The 23,110-nt window shown below is 35.9% G+C and overlaps 3 protein-coding genes across 5 annotated transcripts; all 3 read left to right on the top strand.

Annotated features, from left to right (window-relative positions):
• The first annotated feature begins 1,013 nt into the window (after positions 1-1,013).
• On the top strand, positions 1,014-2,947 carry LOC145913741 (uncharacterized). The gene is made up of 5 exons (XM_083001489.1): positions 1,014-1,182; positions 1,438-1,514; positions 1,760-1,893; positions 2,338-2,433; positions 2,755-2,947. The coding sequence occupies exons 1-5, from the start codon at positions 1,014-1,016 to the stop codon at positions 2,945-2,947; spliced, it is 669 nt and encodes a 222-aa protein (XP_082857615.1).
• Positions 2,948-4,780: 1,833 nt separating this feature from the next.
• LOC145913099 (surfeit locus protein 4-like) lies at positions 4,781-8,692 on the top strand. Of its 2 annotated transcripts, XM_083000634.1 has the most exons (7): positions 4,781-4,885; positions 5,018-5,139; positions 5,422-5,518; positions 5,868-5,956; positions 6,111-6,297; positions 8,009-8,182; positions 8,391-8,692. In XM_083000634.1, the coding sequence occupies exons 1-7, from the start codon at positions 4,835-4,837 to the stop codon at positions 8,475-8,477; spliced, it is 807 nt and encodes a 268-aa protein (XP_082856760.1). In that variant the 5' UTR covers positions 4,781-4,834; the 3' UTR covers positions 8,478-8,692. The 2 variants fall into 2 exon arrangements, with proteins under 2 accessions (XP_082856760.1, XP_082856759.1); XM_083000633.1 differs by lacking the exons at positions 8,009-8,182; positions 8,391-8,692 and adding an exon at positions 6,992-7,670.
• Positions 8,693-9,605: 913 nt separating this feature from the next.
• On the top strand, positions 9,606-19,475 carry LOC145914216 (syntaxin-binding protein 1-like). 2 transcript variants are annotated; one of them, XM_083002006.1, is made up of 16 exons: positions 9,606-9,735; positions 9,989-10,038; positions 10,173-10,254; positions 11,045-11,197; positions 11,382-11,485; positions 11,708-11,856; positions 12,213-12,273; positions 13,105-13,259; positions 13,548-13,652; positions 14,052-14,181; positions 15,330-15,549; positions 15,836-15,948; positions 16,374-16,555; positions 16,980-17,143; positions 18,749-18,909; positions 19,336-19,475. In XM_083002006.1, the coding sequence occupies exons 1-15, from the start codon at positions 9,708-9,710 to the stop codon at positions 18,826-18,828; spliced, it is 1,776 nt and encodes a 591-aa protein (XP_082858132.1). In that variant the 5' UTR covers positions 9,606-9,707; the 3' UTR covers positions 18,829-18,909; positions 19,336-19,475. The 2 variants fall into 2 exon arrangements, with proteins under 2 accessions (XP_082858132.1, XP_082858133.1); XM_083002007.1 differs by lacking the exons at positions 18,749-18,909; positions 19,336-19,475 and adding an exon at positions 17,801-18,713.
• Positions 19,476-23,110: the final 3,635 nt, after the last annotated feature.

Below are 23,110 nucleotides of genomic sequence, written 5' to 3'. Positions count from 1 at the left end.
TAATTCCAACTTGGCATATTGCAATTTATGAACCAATTGCAAAACGGTTACGAAGGTTTATTTACATTATGGGATTCTGCAACCAAGAATCGAACATCTTTACACGGTTTTCCAAAATTGGTGATGCAATTTTATTTACTGGAAGGCAAACGAAAATGTGTGGAAATCTCTTTCGTTTTGACACACAGTGGGATCTTATTAACATCCATATACAGAAAGCGATCGGTTAAATTTAAGTGAACAGTGTTACCGAACGGCTTTGCATTGGCCGCTGTGGCATAAATGCCATCTGTGCAATGTGTATTTAACGCAACCCAGGCGATAACCTTCCGAAAGTGTTTTTAGGAAATTACCAAGAACCCAAGTAGTTTTCATGCGCTCGCCGCAGCCAAACAATATGACGTTATTGATAAAGCAAACATGTTGAATTATATTTTGTGGTACCATTCTTACTTCTAAAACTTTTGACGTTAAGTCCCCCCTCCCACAAATATCGAAACGAAAATAAAACCTCGTACAAAAAGCCACGAGAACTAACGAGTTTTACACACAAAAACGTCATCGGCTAGGGAATATCTGGTAAAAAGTACAAGTATTATATGTGCAAAAGAGCCACAATAATCAATGAAAGCTGCAGACAGGTACACACACTGTTTCGACCTCTAAGGTCTTGTATATCTGGTAAAAAGGTACAAGTATTCATAGCCGACAACACAGTAACGCGCATGTGACCTACTTATGAGTTTGCAATGCCATGACGGCAGGTTCGGATAATCTATTTGCTGTTGGTTTAGTTCAGTAAGTATATAACCTGTGATAACTGCTAATATGGCCGCAAAGCAAATATTTTGTTGCCATGATCGAGCAAAAACAAGCCACGATAATGAAGCAGGACAAAAAAACAATAACCCACACATTCCGGGTAGATGACAAACAAGTAAAAGTCAGCAGAGGGCGATTCAGGCGTTGCCTTGTTTGAATAGCGATGAAAAATACCTTCTTTGGCAAATAGCATGGACGTCAACCGGCCAATATATAGCGCGTCTCCAACACGGGAGGATACAGAAGAAAAAATACAACGCAGCAAGAAGATGTTGAAGCAAATGATCCTGATTGCCACTTTGGCATTTTTTGCGGCCCAAGCAAACGTGGTTGAAAGACAAAAACGTGCCGAGTTGGACGGTAAGTAAATCTTGTGCATCAATAACGATAATTAAACATTTAATAATTTGATAATTAAACTATAACTCGTTTACTCCATTACTTCAACTTCCTCGGATTAATAAATGTGTTCAAAGAAATTTAATCGGTGGTTTGAAATAGTTTTGATACCCGAGAAAACAGCGGTTAGGAAAAAACTCTTTACATTTTGGTTTGAATATTTGGCTTTCTCTCAGTGCAATTCGCAGCAAGCGGTCCTTACTGTTTTTTTTATAGATCAATGTGTGGGCGATGACGGTCCAGTAAGTGGAGACCCTTTCCCCAACCCAGCTGACTGTAATACATACCTTCAAGTAAGCCTCATTTTAGTACATTATGATCACAAGCAAATGAAACATTTGTTGGTCGTTTTTATTAGAGTTATTGATAATAATGAGCTGAAAAAATAAAATCCTCACAAAAAAATATTAATATAGGGCTATGCTCAAACATAGAATTGTAATGAAACATATTTTTGGACAGTATGTTTATGTGAAAAACTGACCCTTGTACAATTTCGTCATAAAAAAGTTACACGCAAATTTTCCTGCAATTTCAGTGTTCCAACGGTTACTTGTACACCATGGCCTGTCCCGACGGCCTTGTGTTCAACCCCGACACAACACAATGCGATTACCTGGACAACGTACCACGCTGCCAGCCCACTGAACCACCAACATCAAACGAAAGTAAGTCTTATATTGATGTTTGCAAAATCACCGATGTTTTTACGAAAAATCGCCAGTCATGTTATTAACCAAACGACAGTGATATGTTGGAAATAACACTTGAAAAAAAAATAAGTCACATTACGATAAACAGTCACCTGTGAACAATATAAGGAAATGATATTTTCATAAACTGATGTCAAAGTAAATGCGACGATTGGTAAGGAAATTGAAACAAAACCATTTCGCTGATTGTTGCGAAAACGCCAACTGCAAAATGCCTTCTTTTACACTTAAAGTCACAGAAAAGTTCTATGCGAAGTAACGAAGGTCATCAATCCCGTCGGTTAGCCGAAATAAAACCTCGCTACTGATCGGGCGGTTGTTGCTAAGCATAGACACAGTGCAAACAAACATGTCCCGAGCTGTCTGAGGTCAAGAAGCTAATATTTTCAATTTTAGTGAGCAGTGTGATTTGTGAGCATGACACCGGAAAAATATCCTGCGACAGATTCCACACCCTTGTTATAACTAGCGCGTTTTACGGAAGGGACGAACCGGATACGTAAGTTGCAACATGTTTTCTTAATCGCCCAAAAAATATTTAAAACACAACTGGAAACAGGTTATTTTTAACCGATTAGAATACACAGATGCATTGTGATAAAATAAATCTCCAATAACGAAATAGATGAATATTCTTTTTTCTCACAATAAAAATGTGACATACATTCCACGAAACCAAATTTTTTTAGCAACATTTATGCACCTTTTGTGGGTTTTGTATCGTAAAAAAAGTGTGTGCATCAACACAAGCCAGGGCAAACAAAACATTACCTTAAACTGACAATGCAAATATTTTCAAGACTAAAATGATATAATTCAGATGTGGAGGTCCAGTGAAGACAACTGACTGCAAAGCTGTCGGCTCAACAACTAAAATTATGGATGAATGCAATTCTGAGAATGAATGCAGTTTGTTTGCTGATAACAAAGTGTTTGGTGACCCATGTTATGGAACATTTAAGTACATACGGGTTTCATACAAATGCAGACGTAACATTGACATAATTGACTAACTATATATAACGTAGATGCAGTAACATTTTCAATGTGTTAAATATTTAATTACCATCATATATGCACTTTAATTAAGAATGATAAAAATGTTGTAACAACTATGTGTACCCATTGGTTCATTTGCACTTCAAAAAAATAAACAACTTGTGTATGCAAAATTTGCTGTTTGACAAGGAGAAACTTTAACTGTGCATATCATGTTATTTGGTGTACAATGTTATGTTAATTGACTTGCAAGTAGTCAAAAAATATTTTGTGAGGACTTTAACACACAAATTTTGTGGTAACTATGTTTATCAAGAAATAGCTGGCGGTGTGTAATTAGCCCATCTTTGAAATGCAGCATTACAAACATAAAGCACCAGTCATCAGCTCCGTTAAGGTACAATTTTTGTTCTATCTTAAATTAAAACAATACAAAGTTCAACAATTACCTGTATATGATGTGGTGCAGAGCTTTGTACTTCAAACCATTATGTCAACAGTAAAAAACACCAAATAAGCATCAGCTGCTTAGCATTCATATTCAAGATTATACTTCAAAACAAGTTTATATGTGCTTGTAAAAGTATATAATTACCAGCTGTAGATTCAATATAGATGAAAACATTTAAAGCAAGCACACAATACTTCAAGGAACAGGACATTCCAGGTTTTTATGATGTGTCTAAACGCAAATTGTGTTGGCTCAAAAGTGAGTCAACATCATTGAAAATAGTGCAGGTGTTTTTTTTAATATTAATGTACTGGGTTATTTTCTCTGCATAGAGGCAGTTAAAATTTTGAAATGTGCGCAAAGAATGTGCTTCCATTCTTTTCCACAGTATGGACTCGAAGTAAAATGGGAAATTCAGCATTGTATTTTCTGATTCCAAAACTACGCTTCACGGTATTGCGGTACTGCTTTTACGTCAGGTATGATTGGCCAACTGACAGCTTTTGTTATGTTTCGTTCAAAAATTAATTAGGAAAATAGAAAAACAAATTAAAAACTTAATTTAAAGTTGCACATTAAATGCAAAAAAACAAAGTAGCTATGAAGTGTGACGGGACGACAAGAAATTTTCCCGCCCGGCAATGTCGCATAGAAATCAAAGTTGCAACTTTAAACAATAGGATAAAACGCACAATCAAAGACCATAAAATAGACCAAAAATGTACTAAACTCCATTTTTTTCTTGGCTTTAAATACACAAAATTCATACTACAGCCTTTCAGCTTTTGGCATTTAATGTTTATACGTGGCGAAGAAGTGCATTGTGGGAAACAAGTAGAACAAGTTCGGGAGTTCCCGGACGTTCTAATAACTAAATAGTTTACGCGTCATAACTAGGAAATTCGCTTTTGAAGCTACCAATATTGTTTTCTTTATTCCGTTGAAAGTGTAGTAATTAGTTATGATTGTCAGTGAAACTAATGTTATTTGTGAGTTCGGTGTTGTGACCAGTTGATTTGTTACAATTGATGTAAGTTTGGTTGGTAGGAAGGCGTAGGCCCAAGGCCAAATGTAAAAATGTAGCCAAAAAGTTTTCGATAGAACACTTGTAATGCGTTTAAATTCACTTTAAACATAAAAGAAATGCAATTGTCCGTCAAAAATGTCTAAACTTATTCAGCTCTTTAGTTCTATTACAAATTAGAATGTCTGTAAAATGCACAAAAGCGTTTTTTGAAGAAATTTGATTGCCCGGGCTAGCCAATGTTTTACTTTTATAAATAATGTTGGTTTTATTTTTTAAAACAGAATTGCTATGAAAATTGCAAATGAAAATGAAAGATAAATTTTCTGACATTTTCGAATCTTTTTTCTTCTAATTGTGCTAATTTAATTGGTTTTTGTTGCAAATTAGGGAGATTTGTAGTACATTGCAATTCTGTGCACCCAAATGTCATCTCAAGCCACACTCTTGAGCAAAGCAGAAGATGCTGCAGACAATGTAAGATTTATAATTTCATGTTTAATGAAGTATGTGCTGTATATTGTGTATCACTATTTTCAGTAATAAAACCTGCAGCTGCTATATTAACAATGAACATTATGAAATCATTGCTCCTTTGTCATAATTTAGGTTTTGAGACACACCAAGTATGTTCTTCCACATCTTGGGCGATTCTGTCTTGTTTCCACTTTTATTGAAGATGGAATTCGAATGTGGATGCAGTGGGGAGAGCAAAGAGACTATATTGCCAGGTATAAAATTTGATAGTGACCAATTATCTGCAGCAGTTAACAAGGAACAAGTTTCTTCATAAAAAAACTTGACCACAGGAACCAGTTTTAATGGAATGTATCCAGAAAAACTCAGAAAAGAATTGAAAGATTACCAGCATCAATGAGATGCTTTGTTTTGGAACAAAATACACACTAATTTTACCTTAAAACATCATCACTTTGTGTCTTATTTAAATTGAAAACATGTATTGTATTTTAACACTGTGTAATTTTGTTGCAATAATTTCTCTTCTTTTTCAGCACATGGAGTTGTGGAACTTTCATTGCCTCGTTGTTTGTTTTAACTAACATGTTGGGTCAAATTGGAGCATGCGCAGGGGTTCTTCTCAGAAAACAGGTCAGCTGTAGTCATTAGGAGCTTTTCACAAACCAATGCTATTTGGTTCATTCCTGGCCACAATGTGCTGTTTTTATTACGAGTACAATCACATGTCACAAGTTTAATGTTAATTTTAATTGTAAAGATATTGTTTTTTTCTTGTATAAAGGATGGAAAAAGTCTGTGGTTCAATATGAACAATTTGTGTGTTTAAAAAAGTGAAAAAGTTTATATCATATATATATCAGTTCTTTTCTGTGTTCCTGATGTATGAAAAACGATATTTTGGCTAATGTCTTTTTGCACTTCTGCGACACCAAGTTTTAAAATCGTACAAGTGTAAAATATATGTTTTGTTACCCTGAAGGTGCCCATTATGTGTGGAGTTTTATTTTTCATCATTGGACTTCAAACCATTGCATACAGTATTTTATGGGATATCAAATTTTTGGCAAGGTTTGTTGTTAGTAATACATACAAGGATTTTCCTGAGGTTTTTTACTATGTTCTTCACTAACTTTAAAACGTATTTCATTTGTTTTTAAATAAATGTCAATCTTCATGAACATATTGATTTGTAGCTAAATACAAAAATGTTCCCATAATGCAGGAACCTGGCACTGGTTGGTGCAGTGCTGTTGCTTCTTGCTGAGAGCAAATCAGAAGCAAGATCACTATTTGCTGGAGTTCCACAATTGGACAGAAACACACCCAAGTCCTACTTGCAGCTCAGTGGTCGAGTGCTGCTCGTACTCATGTTCATGACTCTGTTGCATTTTACAACCAACCCAGTAGATGTAAGTACAAATATTGTTTTGGGTTTCTCTTGTATTCAGTTTTGTTGGCTTGTGATTAATTTGGTGAAAGGAAGGACAATTAATCCGGTTGTATTGAAACAATACAATTGAGAGTTAATTTTGTAGTATATGAATATTTGAAATGTTTTAGTTCAGTTTGATTTAACTCTTTAAAATGTGTTAGTAGTCTTATTATTGGCAAAACAAATTTTACTTTTGGTATGCATTTATTTTCTGTGTTGTACAGGCAGACCTTTTTCAAATATGAACAAGGTCTAGATTGCCAAGCTTTATGTATTGGTTGGTAACTTTCGGACGGTTGCGAACAATTGTAGTGTTTTTAGATTGTAGTTAGTACATTACATTTAATCATGTCTGTCAAATGAAGACCCCTGCAGATGTAAATCAGAGTAGTTTTATTGGCATGGCTTAGTTGGTGGTGGTTTCACTTAGAGGCATGACTATTATCAATAACAGGTGAGTTTCAATGGTGTGTTTTTACTTGTATTGCAATTTTGGTTCAACTGCAGGGGTCAAAGACACAATTGTCACTGCTTTTTTCCAAATTACAGACCACATTAATTATTTTGTATAAATGAATACTCTTAACATGTCATTGAGTGCCTTCCTGTCTTTGTGTTTCATTCAAAAATTAATTTGAGAATGATCAATAACCAAAGTCCTTGTGTTACAGATAATTCAAAACATTATTGGTTCTGCCCTAATGATTTTGGTGTGTGTTGGATACAAGACAAAGCTTTCTGCAATGGTTCTTGTCCTCTGGCTTTTCATCATTAACTTGTACCAGAATCAGTTTTGGAATTATGCCACCACACGAGCAATGCATGATTTCTTAAAGTACGACTTCTTCCAAACCCTTTCAGTGATTGGTGGTTTGATGATGGTGGTTTCGCTTGGTCCAGGCGGAGTTAGCTTGGATGAAAGAAAGAAGCTTTATTAAATTGCTGCTTTACAATAGACTCTGTAATTTCCTATTGTTTGAACTTCCATTTGCCTCGAATTAGTTTGGATGAAAAAATTTTGTGCACTGCTGGTCCACTGTTGCCAAAGTAAAAAAGTGCCATTGAAGCAATTTTGTATTTGAAGCTCCCAGCATTTGTGACGAACTACCAACTGTATCACGACGTGTAACTTCCCATTTTGCATGGTCAATGTTATTGCAGGGCGCATTTTTTGCCAAGTTCACACAGTTGACAAGTTTATACATTTTTGTGCAAACACGTGCGCAAGTGCAATTATTATGTAAGTTGTTATAGGTAGAGTAACAAAATTTAGAAAATTGGTGTGCATAGAAAGTTGATCTGCCACTTGGCTGTTTTGGTCTTAACTTCCAGCAAATACAATCATTATTACTTTTACATTGGTGTGTTTCTTGTCTTGGGCTGTAGCATTTAGGTTTGCGAGATCAAAAACATAAAATGTAGTGCAATACCACTTAATTTTTTTACCTCGTGTACAAATTGCAGTTTGCTATATCTATAAAATACAATATCACAAAAATACTATTTATTATATTAATAAAGCTTTGTCAGAAATTGACTCCATGCCAACGCTGATGAAACTTTATGTCAATTTGTCAAAGTTTTACTGTTAAATTTCCATTGTTTTGCACAAATAGGAAAAGGGCATTGCTTCCTCATTGTGAGTGATGGTCGTGTCCTGGTATTGCATTATATTGTTGCCATTTTAGGTTATTATGGATCTGCTCGGTATTGCCTGCATTATGTGTGTGGCTGTTGGATTCCATGCAAAGATATGTGCGTCTGTCCTGGTTGCCGGTCTACTGATTCTCAATTTCAGTGTGAACAACTTTTGGTCGTACTCCAACATTATGAATGATTTCCTCAAATATGACTTCTTCCAGGTAACATTTTTGTCAGATTACGTTCTCAGCCATCAAGAGGTTGCTGGTATTGAAAAAAAATTTCCAAACACACGTTAACAGGAAATTCAAAAGTTGCTGATATTCGTTAAAAAAATAATCACAGGAAAACACACATTTAGTGGAATTTTACACAATTAAATGTCCGAAAAGTTTTAATTTTGTATTCTTGCTCTGAAAACTTTTGCAGGTTATGTCGGTGATTGGAGGTCTTTTGTTGATGATTGAAAAGGGCCCAGGTGATATCAGCTATGATGAATACAAGAAGTCAATGTGAAATGTGATAACATTGCTGCTGTTATGAACTTGCACAAGTTTCACCTCTTACCAGTTCAAAATCCCCCAAAATTTGTTTAGCTGCTTAACATTTAATTATCAGTTGTAAAACATTGCCCAAAAATATTTATTTGTGGTTGTAGCTGTATGCGCTTATTTGTACACTCGGTTTCAAATTTACTTCTGCAGTATTAAATACCAAAGCTGCTGATGGCATTTGCAATGTAATTAGTTTGTTTTAGAAAGAAGATTTTGGGTTCCAGCATGTTCAGTGTTTTATTAAATATTAATTTTGGTAGTTGTTGTACCACTTCTGAATTTATTTGGGCGGACAAGGAATTTATTTAAATTTGGTGGTAAGCTGGGCATGGAATATAGTAATTCTATAAACAGTATAGAAAGGATTGGAACATCTATTCCTGGTGACAATAGAACAGCAATGGTTTGATGTTAAACACTTCAATATTTTTAATTCTCACTTATTTTAACAAAATAAAAAAATAATAATTTTGAGGTAACAGCTAATTTTGTGGTGATAATAAAATAGGATATTTTCTCGTTTGGCACTCGTTATAGGATTGAAAAAGTCACAGAAACGACACACACAGAAATGTTCAACTTAACATTTTGCAAAATACACGGCTGAGTGCCTATTTTTAGCTCCCATGACGTATTAGGTTGGATTCAGTGAAGCGTAACAGGATCAATAAAGGTTTATTGATCAAGCCAGTTGATGATGGAAAATCGTTACTTACCGTTTTGTGGGTAGGCGTAGTTTTCAACAAATTTTCTAAAGCTGTTGGCGTTTCATATTGTGTGTATTGGAGATGTAACAGGATAGAAACAAAAGTTAAGCATGGTTCTTGCAGTGTAGGATAGGCAACGCTGCAGAATGAGGTTTTGTTGAAATTGTGATGTATGATAAACTTTACTCTAACAGTCCAATGTATCATCGTTGGTATTAAAGTACGACAGTCACACTCACATCTTCTTTTGAATATGAAACAGCAAACATTCTTATGTTTCTTTCACACAAGTTTACTTTCTTCAAAAAGAGAAGAGACCACTAGTGTTCTTACTGCTCAGTGTTATAAATGATTCGGCTGAAATCAATTTAATTGTTTGTTTTAGGTTTGTGCAATGTTGCTGTGTTACTTTTGTTAAACAAAATTGTGCCTGTTAAATCATTAAGTGACAGGTTTTACATATTGTCCATAGAAAGAAAGACAAAATGGCTCTTAAAGCACTCATTGGAGAAAGTAAGTAAACCTATTTGTTTTACAAATATATAATAATGAATTTACATTTGACTGTCAATCCTCTGGATTATTAACATTGTATTATTAACAATTAGTATCATGTTGGTCAAAATAAAAAAATCACAAAAAAAATTGTAATAACAACACATGTTAATGTGAAACATGAACTAATATTTTGGCGCAAATTTTTTGCAAATGAAATTATTGTAATGTTCATTTGGCAAAGTTGATATTGTTTTTTTGTCCAAAACAGGAATTATGGAGGATGTTATCCGCCAGGGCAACAACAAAGCAAAATGGAAGGTGGGTGGAAATGTGTTGATACTTTCCTGTATAAAGCCTCAATCAACCCTAAGGGAAATAACCAATTCATGTGTAAAAAATATATGTAAACTTTTGCTTGCTACAAAAACCCAACTAATAATACCAAATTTCAGATTCTTGTGTTGGATCGACTGAGTGTGCGGATTATTTCATCATGCTGCAAAATGAAGGATATAATTGATGAAGGCATTACTTGTAAGTTTAACCTCAAAATTGATTGTAACAATTTGAAACTATTTGTATTCATATCTGTTCCAAGGTGTTTGAATACACTATGGCTTTAGAAAGCTTAGGATAGTTTAGGTTAATATGTTGTAGCAAACGTGAATGCTGATAATCATTTCCAGCTTTCAATGAGAGAAGATACAGCAAGAATTAATATTGATTTCTGCATAAAAAGTGAATGAAGTGTTTGACTTTTGGTCATGAATTATTCATATAAGTGGGCAGTCTTTATTGTGCATTGCTGGCTTTTGAAATACCACTGAGCTGTGGCAGCAGCTGTCATTCAACACTCCAACCCATTCTTAAACGCACAGCAACAAAAATCAATAACAAATTTGTGCTTGTGCCCCTAATGGCTTTTGTGCATTACTTTCTTGGACCAATTACTCTGTGTGCCATGGAACTGAATCTTAATTCCCATTAACAATTTAAATAAATTTAGGACTTTCGTAATGTCATGTATGTGGTAACTTTTGCATTAGAACACAGTTGTACAAATTAAATATAGAAATATATTGTGCACTTACATTTTGGATGTTTATTTGTCAAAACATCCCTTTACATTTGAATTGTAAGTAAATATATTATCAAAGAAAACCGATCCACTTTTGTAGAGACTGATGATGGTGTTTGTCAGATAAATGCTTTTCAAACGAAAATATCAAATTGACTGATTGCTAGCCAGTCAACTTTTTCATTTGTGGATAAATCAGTTTCTATTTTGTGGCCTAGATTTATTTCTATGAAAATTTGTTGGCAGTGGTGGAAGATCTGAACAAATCGCGCCAACCAATGCCAACGTTTGAAGTTGATTACTTTATTACTCCTTGCAAGGATTCTGTGGAAAAAATGATCGATGATTTTCCTGAAGATGAAAGAAAATACAAATATGTTCACATATTCTTTACTGATTGTACGTAATATTTGGTATCTTGAGTGGTCTCTTATGGCTTTATGTTAATATTATAGATCATCATCAAGACAAAAAATAATTTGTGTAAGTTAAAATTTGTTGGTCCACTAGGTATATACCTAGAGTCTTAAAACAAAATTATTGTTATTATGCTGTAATAAACATATCAAAACATTTTCCCTAGCATGCCCAGATCCACTGTTCAAGCAAGTTTGTCAGTCACCGATAGCGAAGTACATCAAAACAATGAAGGAAGTAAACATAGCGTTTCTTCCCTATGAGTCACAGGTACCTAAATAGCATGTAGATTAATTGGCTGTTGTCATTGTTAGCATGCATATTCAAGAATTCACAAATTTAGACATATGAAAATTATGATTTGATAAATTTTAATCAATTATGCAAATTGTGTAATTCTAATATGAAATGTTGTTGAAATTAGAGTCTGCTTTCTAATGCAAGTTTGATGTAATTTGAATATTTAGGTGAGATGAACTTGATATTTTAAAGGTTTTTACCCTGGATTGTGCTGATTCGTTTGAACACATCTACAGTCCAAACCATACCAGCAAGCATGATAAGACATTGGAAAGGGTTGCAGAGCAGTTGTCCACTCTGTGTGCTGTTCTTGGAGAATACCCGTCTATTAGATACAGACAGTAAGAAAACACAAGCATTAAATTTTGTGTTATGGATGTACATATTTTTTCTGGGATCGTCTTTTCAATCTTCTGCCATTTTTTATGACATTGTGTTTGGAAACCCCCGAAAATAGTCGCCACAATTTCTAGCATTTGTAAAATCCTGATACTGTAAAGGAAAAGCCATCTTTTTTCAGTCATCCCTATTTAAAGTTTCAGATCAATGGCAACCCTGTCATTATGCAAATTTACTTTCAATGTTATTTAAAGCACTTGAAAGCTGAATTTACCATTGTTACTTGACTCATATTTACCAGTATGTTATAAATATTTTAGGTAAACTTTAACAAAAACCTGTTGTTTTGCTTTTGCAGAGAGGGAGAGAAATCCATGATATTGTCCCAACTACTACAAAGCAAGTTGGATGCTTTTAAGGTGTGTTACATTTGGCCAGAGGCCATATCATGTTCTAAAATTTTCTTTGAGCAGTTGTACTCTAAATAATTTAAAAGGCAAGCAACCTGAATTGCAATATGAACCATGAAGTATTAAACTACATTCCAAACAGTAATGTACCGAAGCTTCGGAATCAGCGATTTTGGCAAAGATTCGGTTTCGGCCGAACAATTTGATTTGATTCGCCCGAAACCGAACTTTTACGCTCAAGAAAAATGTTCTGAAATACGAACAATAGCGTGTGGACCTTAACGATAATTTTCAATACTTTGAAAGATGATAATATTTTGGGCGCAAAACTTTTTCTCTTAATTTTGTATTACACAATTTTACAAACTGTGCTAAAACAAATGCGGAATCAACAACGCTTGACAAAGAACTTTGATAATGATTGAACTACCCTGTTGTAGCACGACTGTTTGTCTGGTGTAAAACTCTTCTATCAAATGTAAAGCATACGCGTTTGTGTGACGTCACAAATGATTCAGTCGAATTTTTTCAGCAAATACCGACGAAAATTTGGACGATTCGGTACATCACTAATTCCGAAACATTTTATTTTACATTTGTTGTTAAGTTATTTGTACAAAACATGAATTTATGCACTGTTCACAACAGTAAACACAATTTGCTGGACAGCTAATAATGATGTTATTTAATTGTATATTTGCAAGCTAGACATAGACCATGTGTATCAGCCATGCCACAATATTTAGTTTGTCGTGCAACTAAGTATAACAATATGCTCCACACAGAAGTAGTAATGTTGATTGACTCATTGCATGATCATTATATTTTCTGCGTTATTAGGCTGACAACCCAACAATGGGAGAAGGCCCAGACAAATCCCGTTCCCAGCTTATTGTACTTGATCGGGGTTTTGATCCGGTATCAGTTTTGCTTCATGAGTTGACTTACCAAGCTATGGTCCAAGATCTACTTCCTATTACCAATGATGTCTATAGGTTAGTATGAAATGAAACAGTGATTTCAAAAATCAGTTGCCAATTATGTCACCAAAAAATATTTGAGGGATAATATATGTTATCATTAAACTGTGCTTTGCTTTCATTTAAAAAGCAACTTTATCTTATTAAATGAAATGCAAAGCTTTATACTTTACTAGTACGCGTTGAAGTCCTATCATCATATTTAAACAACTAAACATGATACATTAAAGCTGTGATTGTTTGTTTGTTAATATTTGTATGACAGTCAAGTGTAGAATCCAAATATTTCTTTCACATGGCCAGGTATGAGAACCAACAAGGTGGGCAACCAGAAAAGGAAGTTCTTCTTGATGAAGATGACGATTTGTGGGTTCAACTACGACACAAACACATTGCTGTTGTCTCACAGTAAGTTTTACCGGAGACGAGGTTAAATATTTGGAATTGGGACATTTTGTTTGAGTCGTTAAGGTCTTGCATATTGTTTGTTTAAAGCATAACGTTTAAACTTCCTGCTTTGAAGTTTAGAGTCATGTCACAGTTTAAGTTATGAATAGAATTGTACAGGAATATGAAACTGATGAATTTCTGTTATGACTGACTTGCCATAACTGGGTTCTTCCATAAACACATTTGTTTTAATGAACACTGAGATTTTTGGCCATAAAAAATAAAATGGTTGCCCCTATAACTTGAAAAAGGTGAACAAAACAGTTTGTTGTCATAAAAAATGAAAGTAAATCTGAAGTGGTAAATAAATAAAATACCTTATTATTATAACCTTATGGTGACAAATATTGTGTGCAGGGAGGTTACAAAACATCTGAAGAACTTTGCAAAAGAGAAACGAATGGACAGTGGCCAAGAGAAGACGACCATGCGGGACTTGTCCAACATGCTCAAGAAAATGCCACAATATCAAAAAGAACTAAGCAAGGTACAACTGCCCTGCATATAGTGATTAGAACTAAGTTAATTGTGGCAAACAGTATAATAAATTATGTAGGCTGCAAACTGATGGTCTCTGTTTCAACCTACAAGGTCTCATCAGTGCAGCTTGTTATGAATATGAACTATCTTTGCCAACCATATGGTCAGGCAAAGACTTCCACTTTGTGGTGACCATACAATCACCCTCATCCGTTGGACACCAAACTAGGTGCAGTATAATAAATGTAGTGATAGGTGCACATATTTACACACATCTGAGGTATATTGCCAAGCACAAAGTTCATGTTTGCATTCACAAAAATTGGAAAAAGTCCTTCACCTTCTTGATTGATATTGACTTAAAAATTGCCAAGCATTAGTATTGAATTGCCCACCCTGAAATATATTTTAACCTTTTGCCAACTGCAGTTGTTGAATACTAATATTGAGTGGGTATTACATGCTTGACGATAACTTGTATACTGTAGCATGTCGATATAACCTATCAGGCCTGTAATAAGTGACACATTCTCTCTGGTAAGCACAGAACATATGGCACCCTTAAGTATGCATTCAACCATAACCTTTCTCCTTCAGGAATGTGTTGATGTCCCACATTTGGCTGTCGTTCAATGGAAATACCTTCAGTGGTAGCCATGACTTTAAGACCCATATATATACAACTCTTAAAGCCTTTATTTCATTGATACAAACTTAAACGATCAAAATAAATTATGGCTCTACTTTTTTCAAAATATGGCCTCTGTAGGATTAAAATTGCTTGGTGTGTGTAAAATAGTAAACTGATAATTAAGATTTGTTCTACACATTGTGCTCTTTACTGTGAGATGAAGTCATAGTATTTGGTTGGAATAAAAACAGGAATCAGGTCAATGTGAAAAAAATAACTCAAAAACCTACATAATAATATAGTTGAATATAATTAGTGTTGATTTTACTTCATTGCCTTGTTCTCCATTTTAGAACAAGAAATATATCTTTTAAACTATGGAGCTAAAAAAGTCTCATCTTAGTGTGACTTTGGCTAATCTTGCCAGCCAAACGGTCAAGCTAAGACTTCCACTTTGTGGTTGTGGTGACTGGTTGACAATCATTGCGAGCTCATAAACTATAAAGCTAATATTGTGTTTTCAGTACTCAACACATCTCCACATGGCTGAGGACTGCATGAAGCAATATTCAGACAATGTGGACAAGTTGTGCAAGGTTGAGCAGGATCTAGCTATGGGCACAGATGCCAAAGGCAACACAATAAAAGAACCCATGAAGAATGTGGTTCCGTTGTTGCTTGACCAGAACGTCCAACCACATGACAAGATTCGAATTATTCTGCTTTACATTGTCCTGAAAAATGGTAATGGATGATGCATGAACATTTGTTTGGACTTTGCAGTAGTTTTAAAAAAGTTCAGTTAAAACAACAGAAAGGCTTATAACAAAATTTTACCATACAAACAAACTAATTCATTGAAAAGTCAATGCTCTATGTGTTGCCAAGTGTTAAGTCTTAGGATATAAGCACAAGTATTTAAGCTTAGTTGGACCGCAGGCAAAACATCAGTAAATAAAAGTATACGTTCATTTGTGTCTGGAGAACAGGTTCATTGAAATACAAACATTGATGTTTTGTTTATTTTCAGGAATTCGTGAGGACAACCTGAAGAAATTGATCCACCATGCCCAAATCTCACCAAGCCAAGAGGCGTCAATTCGAAACATGCAGCACCTCGGAGTCACCATTGTCAATAACGATGTATGAAGTCAATGCATAATTTAGTAGTTAATACAAGTCTAGCACTGTATTCACTGCAAAAAAAGAATCAATTTATAAAACCAATATGAAATAAAACCGGCTGTGATTGTATGAATATTGTTTCAAAAAGTAACATATTTGCAAGTTTGGTATATTGACAGCTTGCAACCAAACTTAATGTTTTTCATTTTTTTTGCTTTTCTTTTTTCATTTTAAAAAGGTGAAATAGTTTGTTAACTAACTTACAGCTTTGCAAAAGTGTTTCATGCAACTACGAGACAGGCACGATGCTCCTAATGTACAGGTCCTTACTTGGCTGCTAAGGCAATAAACTTAGTGATCACTTACAGTTTGTCACTTCTTACCCACCCTGTAAAAATCCTGTTGCTTTGTGAATCATTAATCAGTGCAATGTTGACTTTCAGGGGAAAAAGAAAAGTGGACCAAAGCTTGATCGTCGAGAGCACGAGGCCACATACCAACTCTCCAGGTGGACCCCAATGGTCAAGGATTTGATGGAGATGGCAATCGAGGACAAGCTTGACCAGAAGCTCTTCCCCTTCTTGTCTGGCCGTGGAGCAAGCTCTGTGAGCACCACTGTCCGAAGGTAATGATAGACAAAAGACCCTTACTTCACACTGGCTGACCCTTACTTCACACTGGCTATAGTGACATCATCCCATTCAGCTTGCCTGGAGCAATATATTGGGTATTATAGACCAAAGGGCAATGAAATGTCACATGGCCATTTTTACAATGAATCAGTCTGACCTTATACACATGGGTACTTTCCAGCAAGTTAGAGGAAGTTTGTGATACTGAGAACTTGCACCAATTCATATCAAACCTGTACAAAATATTGGTTGTAAATCTGATGGTAGGCATCACATGGCCTTTGAACAAATGCTGTTGACATCCTATAGGAATCCAAAAAAAAATTTAGAACATTATTGGATTAGCAGTTTATAGCCTGTTTTTATTGCCATTTGTTGTTTGAAAAATTCTTTTTACTTTATCTTACAAATGTTTAGTGCCCGCTACCACTGGCACAAGGGCAAGGGGGCGTCCGACTACAAATCTGGACCACGTCTGATTATTTTCATTATTGGTGGAATGTCGTGGTCCGAGATCAGGACTGCTTATGAGGTCACAAACAAATTTGCTTCCCAAGGTGACAAATGGGAAGTCCTTATTGGTGAGTTCATGTTGTTTCTATGTAATCGAAATATAAAGACGAAAGCTAATAAGCTTACCATGCTGAAGTAGACATTTCAAACACTACTGTGTTAGTCATCAGTGCTTAGAGATGACTAGGTTGCAGCTGTTCAGTTGCCCGCCTACCTATGTGCGCCTTGCTGCAACTTAGTCTCCTCTAAGCACTGATGATGAGTGCAGTAGTGTTTGAAGCTTCTACTTCAGCAAACCATGCAAAACAATTAAAACAGTATGATTTTTTTTTAAATAGGTTTTAAATGGCCAGTTTTAAAATATTATGTGAATATATTATATCTAATTGGATTGCAAACTTTTCTCTTAGTTTAGTGTTTCAATGACAATGGGACATGTTAAAAACAATTTTATTCATAACCACACCCAATTGGCAAATACCACGCCACAGTACATTTCAACAATAGGGAGCAGGCCTTTATTCACTCTGTACATATTTACACAAACCTTAGGGTAAACGTTATGCTAAACTATCTGCTTTTTTTCTTTCACGATTTTTGGATCTGCTGCGTGGACAAAAACGGTTGTATTTTTATGTTTGATGTCGTTTTGTGATTTCCACATTGCTTGTTTTCATCGAATTGCACCACTTCCGCCATTGCCTCTTGCACTCTTAACACCACAGGCTCGACATCTCTGTCAAGCCCCAGTAACTATCTTGAGGATGTGCAGTTGCTTACACGGTCAACTGGCTTCCAATGAAACCTCTCAGCGTTTAACTCCACGATGACGTCATGTCATGCCTCTTTATTTTAAAGAAATAGTTTTATTTTGCATAAATTTATGTTTTAGTTTTCAATGGAAAATATAATTCAATGTAGAAAAATTCACCCATGGTCGTGTGAGCTAAACCAACACCAGGACCTAACTTTTTTCACATGAAACCCATGTTCAAAAGTTAAAACTTTCTGCGACCTCTCATTACAGTAATTTAGTTCTAATTGCGCGAATTTATGCAAAAGTACAGCTAAAGTGTGGCATTGACCTAAGTTTGAGAAGCCCTAGTCAACTTCATGTTATGTACGGACTGTATAAAAGACGTGAAAATTGAAAATTCGTATTTAGGCATCCGTGTTAATATTTGTGTGTAAACTGATCAAAACGTGTAGATGCGCGATTTCTTCGCTTGGTGTGTTTCGTTGGTTTACTTTCAATTCATTCAGCACAATTCAACCGTATTAAATGCACTTGAATAAGTTTGGACCAAAACTTAAAAGAATGTTCAAGGGCCAAATACACAACTTTGCATGCCGTTCTTCAAACATACATGTGTTAATTTGGAGGTTGTCACTTTCAGTACGATTTTCCTTGCTGTTCTTAATATTGTCAGTATGTGTATGTGTTACATTATTTATCTCCCAATAGATGCAGTGTATGATTTCTTTGCTGTCGCACAATACGAGTAATAATACATTTTTATTCTGTGAAAAGTTACGAAGCTCTGTGGTGTAACTCTGAAAAACTAAGTTTTTAAAAACAGTAAAGCCTCCATTCCGATGCCATTCTACATGCAGTAGTTGAAACGTTCGGTTTCTGACAGAACAACTAACTTTCTTGTGATTCGGTTCAATAGGTTCCACCCACTCGTGGCATCCAAACAACTTCCTTCAGGACATCGAAAACCTGACGGAAACTTCGTCGAGTGAACAATGACAACCAGAGTCACTGAAAGCTGGGTTACCTGCTGCCCTGCGCCGAAGTCTGCGACGACTTTCAATGTCCAAGAAAAAGAAGGTTCGGTCGATTGTTTTACGTGGCTTTCTCAAACTATGCGTGGTTTCGAAAGGCACGTCCCATTTTGTCCCTGTCCCATTGTGAACAAAGGGAAGTGTTTTGGAAAAATTTAAGACAATTAACAAATTAGGTCAGCCTTCTGCGATTGAAAGTTAAAAACATGTGACGCCCCGGCTGCACCTACTCTTGTGATGCAGGTAGAGATCCCCTAAGTAAATGTGAAGGATATCTTGTGGTACGTGTGCCTTAACAGTGTGTAGAGTGTTGGGTCTGGTTTGCCCAAGGTCGTGAGTTCAAACCTCACCGGGAGCTTTTCAGATCTCGCTCCGACTTGACGAGAACATGTGGCTGATATCTTCACGGCAATTCTAGTCTTCCGATAAATCAGCGGAGTTTAATTGTAATTAAACTGGAGTTTTTTTTTAGGCCCAAACTCCTGTCAACAATGGACAATCACAGAACAACGGCAACAACAATAACCATAACAGTAACAACAACAATGACGGCACATCCAGATTAAGAAGTCCGTCAAATAGTTATGGAGCCGTAGAAGAAGCAACCACATCCCTTTCTCCAACCAACGTTGACATAGAGTTTGGCAACACAGAATCGGACTCGTCGAAACGTCGCAGTAGAAGAAGGTAAAGTTGCGGCTATTAATTACAACTTGTCATACAGACCAACATTAGCGAATTTTTCCGCATGCAGACGCTCAAGGTCACCTGGAGGTCGATCGCGCGCCAGGTCACGTGACCAAATCGAGCTCGTGCCGCGCGCTTCTTCAATCATAGACGGCCAGGAAAACCCAGCTTTCAGTGACGCCAAATGAACGGCGTGACGTCATCGTATACGTCATCCCTCTTTTGTTTCTCGCACTTCCCGATAATTTATTTGATTTTATCCTTCCCAGACGTTCAGCGTTCCTCCTTGATCCGTGTATGTATATAGCGCCGCAAGCGACCAATCAATACTGCTGCGTATTAGGTGTGACGTCAACGCTTACGTCATCACCCTTTATATTATTATAGTTACTTTTAAGTGTTGTATACTCTTTGTGCATGTAAACAGTTAAAGACCTAACATGTGTAAATGTTGTGAAAAGACCTTAAAACAGTCGTGTCCTCACCAGAGATCGGCTGAACATTTATTGCTTCAACAAAACTTCCACAAACTTTAACCTTTTCAATTCGTCATTTTTTTTTAAATCTCGAAAACATTTTCCAAGGCCAGTTTGGCAATTCTTATTATCATCACTGGACCCTGTTCTGTTTTTCGTGTATTAAGACCTTACTTCGAACAACCATTGATGTAAGCAAGACCCGGGTATTGCAATGTGGCATTATTGGCGTTACCATGCGGCATTAATGACCGCTTGAATCGTGACAGTGTGGCATAACTTGGTAAGATTAACGCTTCCATAATCTGGAAGTTTTCTGCTTAGAGGTTTTGATCCGCAAAGGTTATTTACCTCTCTGCCATTCTGGTAATTACGCGGAGATAATTTCAACAAACAAACCGTTTGTCAGGAATGTAAACCAAACCCGTTTCCATGACTACTTGTTGATAATCCCAAGCACAGTCGAGCGATTCATTAAAGTTGTTTCAGTAAAACTTGGGTTTTTACATGGCGTTTCAAAAATTATGTACTCAACCCTGATTGCACACAACATATGTATTCATGTATTAAATGTTACAATCTTGTCTTTGTTTGCACAATTAACAAGAACAAGGACCACTTCGTGTCTCTGCATTATATCTGACAGGAGGATTATAAGCAGGTCGCATGAATTAGCTACCGTGATAACAATATGGAATTAATCTCTGTTTTCGAGATGATACTACCACCACGCATTTGAGATGATCTTACCATCACGCAAGGATTAGAGTAAGTTATACAAGAACACGGTTTGAACTTTCACGATCTTTGGTATTTTGAGCATTTGCACCAGGTCGATGTAATTAAACCCGCTTTACCCTGGAAGGATGGTATGGAATGTGGTATCTTGTAACTTATTTGCTTAGTCTCAAACCAACCAAAACCAAGTAACCGAAGAATCATACGACCATATATTGGATCTGGTGCAGAATCGTCCTTATTTAATCCCGAATTACCACAAGAGGGTGGTATGGAATGAGGTATCTAATAACATAGGTTATCTTTGCTTAGTCTTAAAGCAACCAATAATACAATAGGTCTTGTACAAAAAAATTGTCCTTATTTTGAACATTGGTTTATTTCCTAAAATCAAAGTGAACAAGTTGATGGCGGGATGTTTACATTAGTATCTAATGTAGCGTAAACAATCCGAATTCCATCCAACATTCACACAATTGTTTTTTTGTAAATCATAGTTATCCAATATACCGTTTATAACCATCCAGTATACCTTTTCGATAAGAACGCATTTTATTAAAATTCATCATCGTAAACAGCTACCAGTTACAAAACAACTTGTTGTTCCAATGTTATGTTACGGTAATTCATTTTTTGTCAAATTGATCAAAAAGCTTAGGCTTAATGCGGTTTCCGTACCGCCTTATCGACAGACTCGCCGAAGGTTCGCAAGAGGATGACTCGACTACGCTTGATGCACAGCCGTTAATGTGGTGATCCCATTTAAAGCCACACCTTCGTAATCAACCACCAAGCGAAGCAAGTGGAGTTACGACAAACTACGTCTGCGCCCAGAGAGATATTCCCGAAAATCATGTCCCGTTTATTTTCACAGCGGGTCTATTACTTATCATGCCGAGCAATCTTACAACCACAGGAATTAAGGGTTAGGGAGGTCGTCACAAGTTTAAGTTTCCTCTTAAAATTTTTGATTTCTGTGATTGATGGCGACCGATTTATCACAGCGGTTGTTGAAAGTTTTTTGTAAACCTAATGCAATCCAGAAAATTAAATCATCTGATGCAATTAATTTATAGCAGGTAAACATCGCATTCTTTTTTGTGGGAAAACAGAACAGCAACCAACCTCTTAATGTCAGGTTAAACACAATCTGGTCAATTTTCTATGGTTACAAATCAATGAATCGTGTACTTTGTAATATACAAGTCATTTTTCTCAAAAGAGTGCTAAACCCGGACAATTCAGTTGCAGGCATAAGACTGATACGGCTTATTTCAGAAATCAATGAATATAACCAACCAACAAACCTAAATCACTATGCCCATGTTAAAGCTTGTGAAAGATATTTTACTGCGCAGACAGAACCGGTTAAACAACACAAAATGTTTGTGTGACATCCAGTACACCGCACCCACTCGACCACCCACAAAACTTTAAAACTAGCAAAATGATTAATGCGGCCATCACGAGGAGAGGTAAATTGTTGAATATTAATCGGTTTAAACCGTGTGCGCACAAGCAGAATGTTGAAAAAACAAGACACCTACTGAGATGTCATTTAAGAAAGTTAAAAAAATTTAAACCTGTTAATGTGGTTTGAAGTAGGTGGAAATTGCCACGCCCAGAGCAATAGAATGTGGATGATTCATAAACTTACTTAACAAGAACAAGCCTTAAATGCAAATTACGCTCAAAAAACGTCTTTCAGTCCTAAAGATTAGCGGACATTTTCGAAAATATGCTGGTTCGCCCCAAGCGCATTGTGGCAAACGCCTTCGATGGCATTCATTTAGCCAGAGGTTTGGTTGGCATCAGGAGCATTCAGAGCGCGGTCGTATTCAGTCATCATTAGCGTTTTCGGGGTTAAACTTGCTGGCTTATAAAATTTTCATATCGCATTTTATGTTTATTCATCTGTTAATTGTTGCGGATTGCGGGTAAAGGTTTAATATATCTTGTTTCGATTAATTCAAGGTGGACATATTCATCCGCCAACATACGCGAAAGGATTATGGAAAAACCGTTGCGCAGTCAAAGAAAAAACAATTATTTCTATTATTTTATTCTGATGTAAAAATGGAATAAAAGAGTCTGCATAAATGATAAAAGAATGAAAAAAGGCCTCTGGCAGGCTGTCGATCGCACACCGTATCAATATGTTACATTACACAAAGCGAGCTGTGGATAGCTTAGATGGTGGACGTTTGTTGAGAAAAATATGTATCACCTATAAAAGGCATCATCAGTTTCTCCAACTGCAAAACGGAAAAAAAAACAGAAACAAAAAAGTAAATACCTAACGCAAAAGGCAGTGTATGTTTATACGAAGGAAAAACACTGCCTTTT

This window comes from Ascidia mentula, chromosome 9 (assembly GCF_947561715.1).
Source record: "Ascidia mentula chromosome 9, kaAscMent1.1, whole genome shotgun sequence".
Taxonomy (NCBI): Eukaryota; Metazoa; Chordata; class Ascidiacea; order Phlebobranchia; family Ascidiidae; genus Ascidia; species Ascidia mentula.
This window is presented reverse-complemented; position numbering and strand designations above follow the sequence as displayed.